The sequence below is a fragment of the Girardinichthys multiradiatus genome, chromosome 7 (genome assembly GCF_021462225.1).
Source record: "Girardinichthys multiradiatus isolate DD_20200921_A chromosome 7, DD_fGirMul_XY1, whole genome shotgun sequence".
NCBI lineage: Eukaryota > Metazoa > Chordata > Actinopteri > Cyprinodontiformes > Goodeidae > Girardinichthys > Girardinichthys multiradiatus.
The window spans coordinates 28,961,655-28,976,593 of record NC_061800.1 but is presented as its reverse complement, the minus strand read 5'-3'; the positions used below and the strand labels follow the sequence as shown (position 1 = coordinate 28,976,593).

General features: G+C 37.8%; 1 protein-coding gene across 5 annotated transcripts; it reads left to right on the top strand.

The window, feature by feature from the left end:
• Positions 1-2,179: 2,179 nt before the first annotated feature.
• Positions 2,180-11,446, top strand: tank (TRAF family member-associated NFKB activator). Of its 5 annotated transcripts, none has more exons than XM_047369862.1 (9): positions 2,180-2,352; positions 3,186-3,317; positions 4,195-4,303; positions 4,430-4,500; positions 7,229-7,284; positions 7,370-7,488; positions 8,482-8,556; positions 10,063-10,448; positions 10,994-11,446. In XM_047369862.1, the coding sequence occupies exons 2-9, from the start codon at positions 3,219-3,221 to the stop codon at positions 11,159-11,161; spliced, it is 1,083 nt and encodes a 360-aa protein (XP_047225818.1). In that variant the 5' UTR covers positions 2,180-2,352; positions 3,186-3,218; the 3' UTR covers positions 11,162-11,446. The 5 variants fall into 5 exon arrangements, with proteins under 5 accessions (XP_047225818.1, XP_047225816.1, XP_047225820.1 ...); XM_047369860.1 differs by having other exon boundaries at positions 2,183-2,352; positions 7,367-7,488; XM_047369861.1 differs by lacking the exon at positions 2,180-2,352 and adding an exon at positions 2,403-2,552 and having other exon boundaries at positions 7,367-7,488.
• Positions 11,447-14,939: the final 3,493 nt, after the last annotated feature.

The following is a 14,939-nucleotide window of genomic DNA, read 5'->3' as shown; positions in this document are numbered from 1 at the left end:
GGTAAGAGTTTAGGTTTCTTGACTGTTTTGTGACTTATGCTTTGACAAGTCAAGGCCAAGTTGGCTTTGGCACAATAAATGAAGCAGACCACCAGAATTATAAACCATTTCAAATATGTGCACCTACTTAAAAAAAACAAGGGTTACCAGTAGATTTGAGATTTACATTAGTTGGAGGGATGAACATTAATGTCAGTGTCAGCAGAGAGCTATCCTCACCTAATCTGTGTTCATGCATAAAAGCATCTGCTCTCAGAAGTGTGTACACTCATTTAGACAAATTAAATTATTTCCGATTAAAGATGATGTCCTTGCATCTTAAGCATCTGAATTATGTGTCTCTGAGCAGAAAGGACAACAAACTTCCAAAAATATTCATGGCCAGTGCTGTTGTAAGATTAGTTGTTTTTTTTTGTACAATAAAAGTTGCAAAGTTTACTTTCATTTTCACCATCCCATATTAAACTCAGTGTTATAAACCCACACTATAGCTTTTTTTACATGCATGATGGTAATGTTGGATTTAATTAATGATTAAACTTTCCCGACAAGATATATAACACCAAATATCAGAGCCAGCCCAAGATAGATGCAAACGTTGCTGCTGCTTAGGGCCCTCTGTTGGCCTAAGGCCCCAAAAACACTTACATTTGCACAGGACAGGTTTACAAATGCACCAGATCTGGAAACAACAATAATAATAGGGCAATACCTTAATGTTTTTTCAATCATTTATGCTACCTGTGTAATTTGGTTCACATTTCATGCACAATCTACCTGTGAGTAAATAAACAAGTAATTGCCTTCTTCCCTGTTGTTGGTTATAAACAAAACATTCAACATTACCTCCTCCCAGACTTTCTAGAGTCTAGAATTACAGAGAGATTGCCAGGAGGGACCCTATAGGAAATTCAACTTAAGGACCTATAAAAGCTTTGGCTGGCCTTGCCTAAACTATGCTCCTCAGTGGTCTCAACGTAAGGTGAAATTCACTCAACAAAGTGTTGTTTTAAAATCAATCCCTTTCATACCCATTATGCTTTTCCCCATTTTGTTACATTACAATCACAAACACCACAGTATTTTATTATGATTTTGTGTGATAGACCAACATAAGGTGAAACATGATGGTGGCAGCATGGTGCTGTTTGGATGCATATTTTTTAACAGAAATTAGGAAAGCTGTTCGGAATTGATGGGAAGATGGATGGAGGAAAACACAGGGGAGACCAGGGTGGAGGTCCGCCTTGCACCAGGAATGACCCTAAACATAGAGCCAGAGCTGCAATAGAATGGGTTATGTCAAAGTATACTAGTCTGTTAAAATGGCTCAGTCAAAGACCAGGCCTATATCCAGTTGAGAATCTGTGGCAAGATTTGAAAACGGATGTTCACAGATGCTCTACATTCAATTTTTCTAAACTTGGCCTAGTAGTAAAGGAGAAGAAGAGCTACATATTTCAGTCTCTAGATTTGGAAAGCCTATACAGACATACCCCCAAAAAACTGGTAGCTGTTATTACAGCAAAGGGTGGTTCTACAAAGTATTCAGTCAGGGGGTTGTATGGCAGGCTTTTCAGATTTTTATTTGTAAAGAAATTTGAAACCCCTCCTTCTTCACAATTATGTACTAGACTGTGATTCTCTGTCACTCATAAATCTCCATAAAATACATTGAAGTTTGTGGTTGTAACTTGACAAAATATAAATACACACAGGAGGAATTGACACTTTTGCAAGGCAATGAAAGTGCATGATCTATTTTCGAGGTTGCATGAACCAAAGTCCAGCCTAAGGTTATTGGGTTATTCAGCAGCGCTATTAAAAAGGGGAAACTAAAGAAATATAAATTAAAAGAATAAACACTTCTGCAACTCGCCCACTTGGAGATCTTTGCTCAAATAGGTTATTTCTATTGCAAACAACGTTTAATAAGCTCATCGTTTGCAACTTTACTAACAATAAAACCGCTCTAATTATTTTTACAAAGCATGATGAAAAATTATAAAGGGCACAACGCATTTCTTTTTTTTTTTAGCAAAGTTAACGAAGCACAAGTCGTCTTTCAGGGCCAATTTTCACATGCACGACAATCGGTTTGCAGACGCGTAGGCTGGAAGAACCCTCAGCCAGTTAAGCACTCTGATTGGCCCGGATCGAGTCAAGGCGGAAGTCTACAGAGCAGGGGGATTCCCCGAGGGAAGTTCCCAACTCATACTGGGGCTATGTAAAACATACAGCACCATATCCTCTCCGGCGCTTCGTAACTTTGCATCTGAAGATTAGGGCGACGATGCTGCGATGGTGTCAAAATAACAAATACGACTTTATTAATAAGGGACTCAAATGAAGGTAAGGTGAATGCTCTCTCTCTCTCTCTCTCTCACACACACACACACACTCCGGCGGAGGGATCTACGGACCTGGTCTCGGTCACTTTACTGAAAACACCGGCTGAATGCTGATCCAGTTCAAAGAATACGGAACTATGCAAAGTACTGTTTAAATGTCACCCTGTAACCAGTCGGTGAGGTATCCTGGAAGGCTTTGGCGTAAGTTTTGTTGTCTATTTGGTGTTCAGGCGGCAGTAGGTTCCTCCTGGAGCTGTTTGGTTTGGAGTGTCATTGATAGGCAGTTTTAACTGTGGAGAGTTGATCAATAAATGATACAGATCTCACATTTATTGCCGGTTTTTCAGCTGCAGCTGTAGGTTTGGAGCATATTTCTCACAAAGTTGATTGAACGAGTGATCAATATTGGTAAAAGGAAAAGAAAAAAATTGTAAAAAATGTGTAATTGCACTTTTAATGGACGACACTGCACTCATAGACTGAGTGGCATCAATTATTTATCATTACTTTGCTGAGGCTCTGTTACTTAGGATCTTTGAAATGCAATTTAAACTTTTAACTCCTGCAAACACGTCCATATTCATACATAGTAGTAGGTAGATAATAAGATTACACAATCAGGCTTAGTCAACTTTTTATTATTGCAACACTGAGCTTATTTCAGCCTGTTAAAAATTAGGCAACACTTTAAAGGTTAATTTCCCCATTTTGTTTTTGGGTTATTTCAATGTGTACAAATGCAAAAACATAATAAAACAAGAAAATGCGACAAGCTTTTACTGGTAAAAATGTTTGGGAGCATTTGAAAAACTTGTTGCTCTTCCACTCGTTTAGGGCTCATGTCTGCCGTGACAGTGATGACAAGGCATGGAAAGGAACATTGGAGACCAGCTCAACAAAGCTTTTGAAGCTTACCGCCAGGTCTCCATCGAAAAAGACAATGCTCAAAAGGAGTTGCAGAAAATGGTATGCAAATGTTTAGTTAAATGAGCTGGTCATTGCCTCTGCAGCAGGAGCACCATGTCAGACTTTTTTTTTAAACGGTCTTCAAACCTCTGTCAAATTGCCAGGTGTACATGATGGGAAAATATGTAGCAAATACAAAAGTTGCAATAACCTAGTTGCTTAAAAGTGCACACCTTTAAACTAATATTTTGTTTATGCATCTTTTGATCTAATTTCTACATTTAGTCTTCTTAGATACACACCTAACATAAATTATAATAAATTTTATAATGAATGAAGACCTGGAGACCATCACCAAACATAAATTGTCCAAATCTCAGAGGAAACATGCAAAAAAAAAAAAAAAAAACGGTTAATGATAATAGGAAGGGATTGATTGCTGTAATGCAAATTGCAATTTTTTTCCAATGATTATTGAGAATGGTAATCAATACTCTTTTCACAATGCTTTATTGTCTTTTTAGAGATTCCTCTTTCATTTCCTGTCATAAACAAACTTCTTGGTGGAATGAAAATAATTTAAAATCAAAATCTGCCAGGGTATGAAAGATTTGGGCTGACCTGTATATACAATGGCACCTCAAAGATAGTCGTCAGTAGTTGTAGGAATATACGACAACAGTAACATTAGTAAAACTGGATGTTTCTCCAAAGTAATAAAAAAAACAAACAAGAAATTGTCCATACCTGACTGAAATATTCTAAAGGCTTGTGGGAGAATGTGTAAAACAAGGTGGCAGTGGTATCGTGATCTGGGGATAATTTATTTCAGATAGAAATGGGCCAAGAGTACCGAAGGAGAGGTTGACCTAGGGCTTCATTCATGCTGCCACCGTGTTTCTACTCTAAGGAAATAACAATATGCTTATGTTTACAGAAGGAACGTCATGAGCAATACACCCAAGAACTTATGAAGCAGATAGAAGACCAGCAGCGTTTGATTTCTGATCTCGAAGCTAAGTTGTCAGCAGCAAGGCAACCCCCAGGTTAGTCTCTGTGATCATTTACTTTTGCATTGTGTTACATGTTGGAGCAATATTAACACAGAATTAACACTTTAATCCTTTCCACCCACTATTCTGTTGTCCTGATCGTTTTTGTGTGATTCTTAGGAGAGATAAAATGTGAACCGTGCAACCATATCCTCACAGCGGCCGGCTCTTATAGGAGGATACAGTACCCGGTATGTTCACAGTCACAACTTTCATAGTTCTCTCTACCTCTTCTCTTTGTAAAATTAATAATCTGCATCCTGTAATTAGCAGCTTCCTCTCTGTGTACAAAAAGGTTTATGATGTTCTGTGTAAATTTGTCCTTCTTTAATGTGGAATAATTTTAGAGAAACAAGCCATACCTTAGGAAGATGTGTAGAATACAGTCAGCAAAGGATCCAGACTGATACATTTAGGTATTTTCTTTGAGATCGTTATGTATTTTTCTCTACTGTTAGAAAAGCTCTACTGTTAGAGATACACCAATCAGGATTTTCCTCCGTGATTCTAAGATCTGTTTTCTGGGGTCTCGGGGCTCCAGACTAACCTTTGGCACTGGTGGCACTGATGCACTTTGCTTTATAGTTAGGTGCACCACCACAATGTTTAGGAGGACCCACATTGTTCAAATTCTCAACCTTTAAAAACCAAATTTTTGTCATTTCCTTTTTAGATTGATGGTAAAGTAAGTATGGATGTAACAATACAAGCATTTTCTATCATGATTATTGTGTACAAAGAATATCAATATTATTACAGTTTAGTAAAAATGTGTAGAAATATATCAAAAGATGATTATGACATACTGAAGCAATGAGTAGATATTCCTTTTCTTATTGCTGTATTTGTTTTATTAGTAGTATTTTTATTACTTCACCAACAAATGGAGTTCATCTTCGGTATTACACATTAGATAAAATTTGTGTTGAGATGCAAAACCTTCCTGACTCTTGGGAAAATAAGATACTTTAGAAAGTTTTGTGAATAAATTCTGTACACAGTTTTGATATATTTTGAAGTTGAAGAACAATTTCACCTCATCAGACTTTTATAGGAGGAAATGCTATTTTTCCCCCATCAAATGAGGCCAGTTGATTTTTATAGGCGTCATAAGGCTTCATTAGAACCCTAGTAACATTAGAGTCATTCTGCTCTAGACTGTCTATGCAGATATTTCACACAAACATACAGAAACCAGCCTTTCTTATTGGCGTTTTAATTGTTTTTTATTAAATAGAGCCTCTGTGCAGAGGCTACTAGGCCACAGGCTGCAGATTCCTGGGCTAGAGAACAAGTCCTTGTGTCTCAGTCCTTGTGTATAAAAAAAGGTTGCATCTGAAAATAAACAGGAAGTGAGGGAAATTTACGTTTACTGTCTGCTGAATTATGCGTTGTTACTGTTGAAAAAAACCTTTACAAGGCGTGCAGCAAAGGCTGCTGCATGTTCAATGAACAAACATAGCTGCCTATTTTCTGTCTGTCAGCATGATTTCCTCCATCTTTATCGTACTCACTGTGCTGTGAAAGAGTGATTACTCCCTTGCAGATTTTCTTCATAATATTTATTTTTTTAAAAATCATATTTCCATGTTTCAGATCATTAAACTAATATTAATGTCCGACAAAGATAGCATTGAGTAAATACAAAAAAGCACACTTCAAATGGTGATTTAAATTGTGAAAGAAAAAAAAAGCTATTCAAACCAGTCTGGTCCCCTGGAAAAAGTAATTGTCCCCTAAACTTAATTGTGCCATCTGTTGGCATCACTATGGGGGAAATTTAGCTACATTTGAGGGTTTTTGACCATGAACCACTTGTTTAAGGTCGTGTCACAGCATGTCAGTTGTATATAACTTTGAACTTTACCTAGGTCACTCCGAGTCCTCCATGGTTATAGGGTTAATTTTTATAAATTGTCCAGGTTCTGAAGCAGCAAAGCAGCTCCTTCCAAAACATTCTACATTTGTCTTGTGAGTTTAATACATATGTTCTCAAAGGTCTTTGGAATGATCAATTTGTCTTTTTGCGAATGTGAAACAGGACTTATAGTCCAGTCTGTTTCTTATTGCTGAGCCATGAACACGAGGCAGTCGAAGCCTGGACTGCTTTAGATGTTGTTCTGGGTTTTGATATGACCTTCTGGTTGAGTCGTCAATAAACTCTTGGAGTAATTTTGATAAACCGGGACTCCTGGGAAGGTTCACCACTGTTGCGTGTTTTGTTCATTGTTGATAATGGGCCTCACTGTGGTTCACTGGAGTCCCAAAGGCTTAGTTTTGGGAGTCCCAAGTTCTAATCTTTTCTTGAATATGTTTTCAATCAGGACATCATGCGCTGCTTATTGTAGTCCTTTAGCCTACTTCATGTTGTCAGACAGGTTCTAAACAATAGATTTCTTGATTCTACAGGCCTGGGATTAATCAGGTCTGGATGTAGCTAGTAAAATTGTCATCAACTATCGATAAAATCTTGTAAATCACCATTAATTTGTGATTTGACAATTGGAGGAAAATTACTTTATATACATATGGCCAGGTTGATTGAGATATATTATTTCCTTTAATAAATGAAAGAAAATTTGAAAACTGCGTTTTGTATTTATTCAGGTTATCTGTCTGATATTAAGATTTGTTTGATGATCTAAAACATACTTTTTCACAGCACTGTGTGTTGTTTTCCAGTGGTTGTGCCCTGCTCTGTCTGTGTGGATTTACTTCACCAGATGGTGCTAGAGGATAATATAACAGTGCAGCAGTCCCATTTTGCTGGAATTCTTCAGCCAGCTAGAAAACAGCCTCCCCCCACACACACACACACACCCGTGATGCATAAATAAAACGGCACATGCATTAACAGCCTGGCCTTTGGATAATTGTTGTTAATGATGACTAAAAAAATTAAATGTGTCTTTTTTTTAGGAGAAAATGACTGTTGCTGGTGCTCCAAATTTGACAGTGAACACCAGCGCTGACTAGTACGTGCTTCTCCTCCTTAAAGATTTCTCTTCTTTTCAGTAGCTGAGTTAACAAATGTTTTTATTTTATTTTATTTATTAGCAGTCAGGACATGCTGCTGGCATTTGAAGCAATTCAGGTCAAACTCCGACAGATCCAGACCCTGACCACAAAACAGAAACATCATCTTAAACGGCTCCACGGAAGTTACGACACTTCAAACGGTAAAATGGACAGTAGTTTTGGACAGTCTGAGCTGAAATACTGTTCTCATAATTTTGTCTTAATTAGTTACAATGGATGTGTTTATAAATTTGGTTTTATAGGTCATTAAATCATTTTGTTTGAAAATGTCATATCAGCTGATGAGTGTATTAGTGTTTGCTCTCTTTTTTAATTAAATAACTCCTAAACTAGAAGTGGCTGATTATTCCCCAATCATATTACGGAAAAACTGTAATCATCCCAGGGACAAATGATTGCACTTTACTTTGACATGTGGCTGTTTGGTTAATTGTAATCATACTGACAAGTTTTTTCTTTTACATTATTACTAAGGATGATAATACTTCAGTGTTTTAAATAAAACAGAAGCAAGATTTTTAAACTTCTTCAAAAGTTTTTGTTAATAAATAAAAACGATTAAATTTGATTTCCCATAAAATATTATCAGATGCGTTAGGCTGTCCGTATTGTAACCGCAAACTTCTTTTCTTCCTTATTAAATAGCCACAACTTTCTTAAAATGTAATTTATCCACTTCTATCATCTCCTTTTAATAGCCCTTTACCACTCTGCACACACTCTTGACTCTGCTTGACTAAGGCCAGTTTATACTTTGAGCATCCTTTTGTCTTCTGCTTCGGACCTAGGAGACTGTTGGTAAATTATGGGCCAATTTAAAATCTCAGTTTACTTCGAGGAGGGATGGCCATGGAACAGTATACCCCACATTTCTATGTTGGGACTGTTTAAGGTAGACCAACACAAAGTATTGCATAATTGCGGGAGAAGAAGCAAACATGTATTTTGTTTTTATTCTTCACAAGGAAAAATCTGAACAGCTTGGTGTGCATTTTGTACTCAATCTCCCTGACTTCATACTTTGTAGAACCACTTTTTGCTGCAATTACAGCTGCAAGTGTTTTGTGGTATGTCTCTATCAGCATTGCTCATCTAGAGACTAAACATTTTGCCTATTCTTCTTTGTAAAATAGGTCAAGCTCCGTCAGATTGGATGGAGGGCATCTATGAACGTCGGCTTTTGAGTTTTCTAACAGATTTGGACTTAGGTTGGGACTTTTGTCTATTCTAACGCATGATTATACTTTGATCTAAATTATTCCCTTGTAGATCTGGCTGTATGTTTAGGGTTACTGTCCTGCTAGAAGGTGAACCCTATCCTTAGTCTGAAATCTTTTGCAACATCTAATGGAGGGCATGTATTTAGCTTAATCTATCCTCCTATCAACTCTGACCAGCTTCCTTTTCCCTACTGAAGAAAAACATCCTGGCAGCACGATGCTACCACCACCATGCTTTACTGCAGGGACTTTGTATTTAGGTTGATGTTCAGTTTTGTGCACCCATTATTTTGCATTAAAAGTTCAAGTTTGGCCTCATCTTACCACAACATCCCACAACAAATTTTTGCTGTGTCCCCTACATGGCTTATCCAAAACTGCAGCCAGGACAATTCATGGAATTGTTTCCAAAATGGCTTTCTTCCTAAAACTCTTCCATAAAGGCCAGATTTGTGGAGTAGATAACTATTGACCTGTCAACAGATTCTCCCACCTGAGCTGTGGATCTCTGCAGCTCCTCAATAGTTACTATGGGCCTCTTGGCTGCTTCTGATTTATGCCCACCTGTCCGGCCTGGAGTGAAAATTATTGTTAGGTATGCAGTTGCACTATTGCCTTTTTCAGATAGATTAAAACGTGCTCTATGAGATGTTCAGCACTTGGGATAGTGTTTTTAAACTTCTCTAGAACTTAACTGTCTGGTGTGTTCCTTGATCTTCATGATGCTGTTTGTTAAGTAATGTTTTCTAACTTCTGATGCCTTCACATATTGCTGGATTTAAACTGAGATTAAAATGTATACAGGGTGACTTTATTTGCTATTTAGGTTGCTTATAAAGGTTGTTGCTGTATTGGAATTTATTTATGGGTATCCGGGAAAAGGGAGCTGAATGCAAATGCAACTTTCTGCTTATAAACAAAATTGAAAATCATGTATTACTTCCTTTCCACTTCACATTTATGCACCACTTCATGTTGGTTCATCAGATCAAATCTGAAGAAAAAACATTTGAGTGTGTGGAAATGGGACAAAATAAAGTTAATTGAGTCTGAATACTTTTGCAAGACAAATGAAGCACTACTCAAGGCACTGGCTTGTAAATTAGTGTCATTCTCAGGTAGATTTTGTTTTAATTCAAAAACAAGAATAAAGATTTTTTTTGTCACTCCATCCATGTGTAAAATTAAACCAGGGAAAATGATACTGAGGTCCAGGTAAGGCAAGCCAATTAAATAATAGTAGAAAAATACTACAACATCTTGATTTTCAGACAAATGACAGAGGAAAGGCTAATGATTTAGATAAGGTGATTATTTGGATTCTTCAAGGTGGTTGTTTAAAGGAGTTCTTGCCACAAATCTGAAACTAATAGTAGCATAGGACATATTTTTTGGTGTTGAAATTGTTTTAGACGTTTTATCTTTATTTAGAATCCATCAAAATGCTGACTTAAAGAAAAGCTCAACATCTCATGCTTTCGTGTCATCTTCCAGACCAGCGCTTCTCCATGCCAATCCAGTGCACAGACCGAACCGCAGAAGCAGAGAGGCCCTTCCCTTCAGCTCTGAGGTCAACAGTGAACATCCCCCACCTGTCTGCGTCCTTGGCGCCCCGTGGTGCCAGTCAGGAGGACTTGGTAGACTCTCTCACCAAACTCAGTGTCAAATTCCCGCCCTCTGCGGACAGTGAATACGACTTCCTGAACAGCGCTCCAGAGAGGAACATCGCCCTGTCGATGCCTCGAAAGCAGCCCCTCAGCTCCCCCACGCTGCCGGAGGAGGAGCTGGTAGAAATGCCCTTGCCTTTTGTCTATTCCACGTCCCCCTCCCACTCTACGTCCTCCTCGCCCTCCCTGGAGAGCGTGCGGGGACCCCAGCAGGTGAGAAATGGAGAGGAAGGTCTAAGAAAAGTAGTAGCAAATTATCAGTTTCTGATTGGTCTCTGCTAATGGAGGAGTAAAACAGTGTGAAGTCCAAAAATATCTCCCTGGCTAAACATGTTACCTTGTGATGTGTGCCGATTCATTTTTTTTTTACTTAAGCATGCATGTTCTGCCTTATAATTGCCGTATTTGTTTAGAATTTAGAGCCAGATGGAGACAGTTTATATGAAGTATGATCGTTTGCTTGGTTTTAGTCCTGATGTGTGTAAACACTTAAAAGGTAATTGTGAATGATGTACAGTAAGATCTCAAAGTTAGTTCTGATTTTCATGAAACTGTTATTCCTACAAGTTCCATATATGGTAGATATAGCTGTTCATGTTTGTTCAGATAAAGATAATTAAACACATGAGAATAGCTTTTTTTTACCACTGCTGTTTGTTCATGTTCTCCGTCCAATGCAGCAGGAAGTTATACCTTATACAGCTTATTATTACTTTAATAAGGCGAAATATACCTAAATTATTTATCCCACCCTGCAGTCCCTCTGGACGCCCGAGCGGTGTGACGCAGTTGACCTCGGAGCCAACCAGGAGCCTCCGAGCAGCAGTCCAATTAAATGCGCATTCTGCCCCGATGTAGTTCCCCAGAACCTCATGACAAGCCACCTCTACTTGCACTTCTCGCCCAAGAAGGAAGCAGAGAATTGACAGCGGACTGCGGCTGCAGAGACTGACAGGCAAAGGTCCGAACTTACTTCAAGAACTTTTTACTGTTTTGATGGTCTCCGCGGGAGTGGTCCTGCATGCCATGAACTCCAAGGCGCTGTACAGGATTGGAAAATTACACTGCTATAAGACTTGAACTCATTTATTTAATACTGAAGAATTCAATGGTACACTTTTTTGTCCATATTGATTTTCTAATATCACACTGAGAATTTACAGTGATGCATATGATATATATATGAGCAAATAAACAATATATTTACTCTTGCCAGTTTTTAAAGTTTGACTTCTTTTCGGCAGCCAGATGCAAAATTAGATTATATAATAAATTTTAAACATACAGTAACTTACAGAATATCATTTTAAAAAGTCATTAAATGTCAGCAACTTGCAATAATTCTTTGTTTTGGCTCAAAGGATATAAGAAACAAAGTACATGACATCTATGTGTCTTGAAAGGGTTATACACCCATGTCTTAGGCTTTGAAGCTTCAGCAAGCCACTGTGGGAGCTATCCACAAATAGAGAAAGCATGAAACCGTGAGGAACCTTCCTAAGAGAGACCGGTCTACCAAAATTACTCTCAAGAACGCACTGACGACCCATCGAGTAGGGCACAAAACAACCCAGATCAACATCTAAAGCACTGCAGGCCCTACTTGCCTCATTAGGTCGGTGCACAAAATTAAGGTTTTGGCGTTACCTAGTCAAAGTCCAAAACTAAGTCTGATTGAGATGCTGTGGCATGGCATTAAGCAGGATGATGGGGCTTGAAAAACCCTCCAGTGGTTTCCAGTTAACACAATTCTGCAAAGAAGAGTGGACCAAAATTCCTTCACAAGAATGTAGAAGCCTCATGGCCAGCTGCCAAGGGTGTCACAATCACTTATTAGTTTTAGGGGGCAATTATATTTTCACATAGGACCTGGTTAGTTTGGATAGCAATTAGATGGTTTATCTTAAAAAATGAATTCATCCTTTGAACTCTCCATTTTGTATTAAATCTGGTTATCTGTGTCTGGTATTAAAATGTGTTTGAAGATCTGATACATTTAAGGTTGAGATGCAAAGGCAGAAAAACAGAATACATTTGTAAGGGAGCAAATACTTTTCTTCATATTCCTGTATATAAGCCTGTATGGTATAAATATTTTACTTCAATGATGTTAAGTGATAAAACGTAGGTGAGCCAGCTTTGAAATACATTCTATGATACACTTAAAGTCACTGAAGCCAAGGGTGACACTGAAAGAACTTATAGTGTCCTTCAGTGTAATTGAAACCCCTGGTAAAAATAAGCAGAAAACCTTAGAATAAATATTTTCTTTTTTTGCACCTTAATTTGTCACAAAAACCTAAGAAAAATTCAACCTTTTAGCACATTTGTTTTTTTTTTTTTGTTTGGGAAACAAATATCCCACATTAACAGATGATTCCTAGTGCCACAATTTCTATTACAAAATGTAACCAAAAGTATCTTTTTTAATATATACTTCACTTTTTTAAAAGCATCAGAGTGTCTAAAAATATTTAATTGGTAATCTGTCATTTCCTGTTTCCTTGTGGTAAATATGACATGCTACAGAAGCCCATTTCCCTTAGCCACTCCTCAAAATGGGAAAGGCAAGAAAACCTGCAATTCAAGTGAGGCAGATATGTGTGAATATTCATAAGTCAGGAAAAAGCAACAAGAAAATAGCTAAGCATCTACAGTCAGAGCAATAATTAAAAAGTTTTAAAGTAAAACTATGACAAGCAAGGCTGGAAGAGGACCCATGTTTATTTTGCAACCACGCACAGTGAGGAGGATGGTAAGAGCAGTAAAATAACAGAAGAAATTGTCAAAGCTTAGAGAACTACAGTGAAATACTTCTGCAATTAAAGATGGATTTATTCTAAGGCATTTTCATTTTTTTATAGGAGCGGTGATAAATCAGGAGGACACTGCATTTAAAAGGTTTAAAGCAAGAAAATTAGAAGAAGAATTAATTAGGAATAAAAAATGATAAAAGAAACTTAAAACAGATTCAAACTTCCAGTTTAAGAACATGCTTAGCTTGACACGGTTATGTAAAGGTGTCAACCTGCTACAAGTGAAAGGCAATTAAAATAGATGGGTTTTGTTTTTTTACTCCTCGGTGTCTAAGCAGTATATATTCACTTAGATTTTGCACAATTTTTACCATGCAGTATGAGGATATTTGTTGAAACATGGATGCTCAAGTTTCAACAAAACAGACAACCTTTTGCACAACAAAATAATTTATTTACAACAAACCACCAAAAATTCACTTTAAAGATTACAAGAAAGTCCAGCTGCTTGGAAGATAAAAAGAAGCCTGAAGAGTCATGCACAGCAGCCTACTGGTTTTCTAGAGACAGCACTGTGGACTTTATTTTGCTGCACCATGAGAATTCAGAACATGAAATATTGCACGTACATGTCCAAATTTGAAAGGAAGGTATCCATGTCTATTTCAACTCTAAATGGTAATATGGTTTTACAGAAAGATGTTGTTCCTTAAGACTGAAAAATTGGATCATAAATGGTTTACTTTCAGTCTATTTTAATGTTATCTCTAGGTGTTTTTCTGTGTATTTAAAAAGTCAGACTATTTGAGTAAATGTTTGTATTTGGTAAAAATAATAAGCGAAGCATGTTGGTGGCAGCATAATGCTGTGGGGATGCTTCTATTCAACAGGTATATAAATGATTGGAAGATGGATGGAGCTCAATAATCCATCCCTCCGTCCGTACATCAGAAATTCATTGCCATTCAACGAACATACAGAAGTAAATATTGCGTACTGATGTTATGCAATGTGTCAAACAAAATGTGTTTTTTATTTTGGAGTCACATAAAACACATAATTCTACATTTTTACATGAAATCCTAAATGCTGAGGGAGAGAATTTATTTATATATTTTTTTGGCAAATACATATCCCTAATGATCCTGTCTCCTTAATCTGTGAACAGCCGAACATTGTGCAGCCTGCATGCTTTTCTCTCTGGGATCATGAACAGCTGCTTGCTCATAATTATGTTGTCATTCGTTGTTATTTGGAAGAGGAAACTCATACTGACAGCTAGGTTATATTTGTGTGCTTGTGTGTATTTCCGTACACTACATTCACCTATTTCTGAATTGAGTACTGTGCACTGTAAGGGACATTGTTATGGCTATCATTTTCAGTAAAACCTAGATCCATCTCTCTCCTTACATGAGAGCTTGTAGATTTAAAGTATATTTAAGAGATTTATGAAAAAAATCAAAGGGGACAAAAAAGGAGTAGGGTATGGATTGAGATGGAAAAGTAGCAGGCTGATTACAAGGTGTCAAAATTGCCAGGAGCAAGAAGGTGAAAGCAATCAGGGGTGAGAAGAGTGCAGCATTCGTGAGGGGCAACTAATTATCCATCTCATTTGTGGAGGGAAGCATTTGAGGCAGCTCTAGTCCACTGAATGGTGACAGATTGGTGCGGAGGAGAGGGGAGGTGTTAGAACAATGGAGCCCAGCTCACCATCATTACTGCATGCTAATCAGCAGTGCTTCTGCACCACCAGCCCATGCTGGAGAGAGTTCGGGGAGACAGGGAAGTCACCGGCTTCAGGGGACTTCATTCATTTCCAAGTAGGGGGAGAAAAAGGGAGAAAACTGACACGCAGCATTGCCTGTTGGCGCTGTACCACTGCTTATTTGAGCACGCTGGTTATCCTGTGCAGACTGATCTTTGCGGCCTCCCTATTAGCTTGTGC

Excerpts from the sequence above, each read along its gene's own strand:
- tank (XM_047369860.1), top strand. The coding sequence starts at position 3,219 with ATGGAAAGGAACATTGGAGACCAGCTCAACAAAGCTTTTGAAGCTTAC. Across the intron at positions 4,304-4,429 it reads AGCAGCAAGGCAACCCCCAG|GAGAGATAAAATGTGAACCG; the intron begins GTTAGTCTCTGT and ends TGTGATTCTTAG. Across the intron at positions 7,285-7,366 it reads GTGAACACCAGCGCTGACTA|CAGTCAGGACATGCTGCTGG; the intron begins GTACGTGCTTCT and ends TTTATTTATTAG.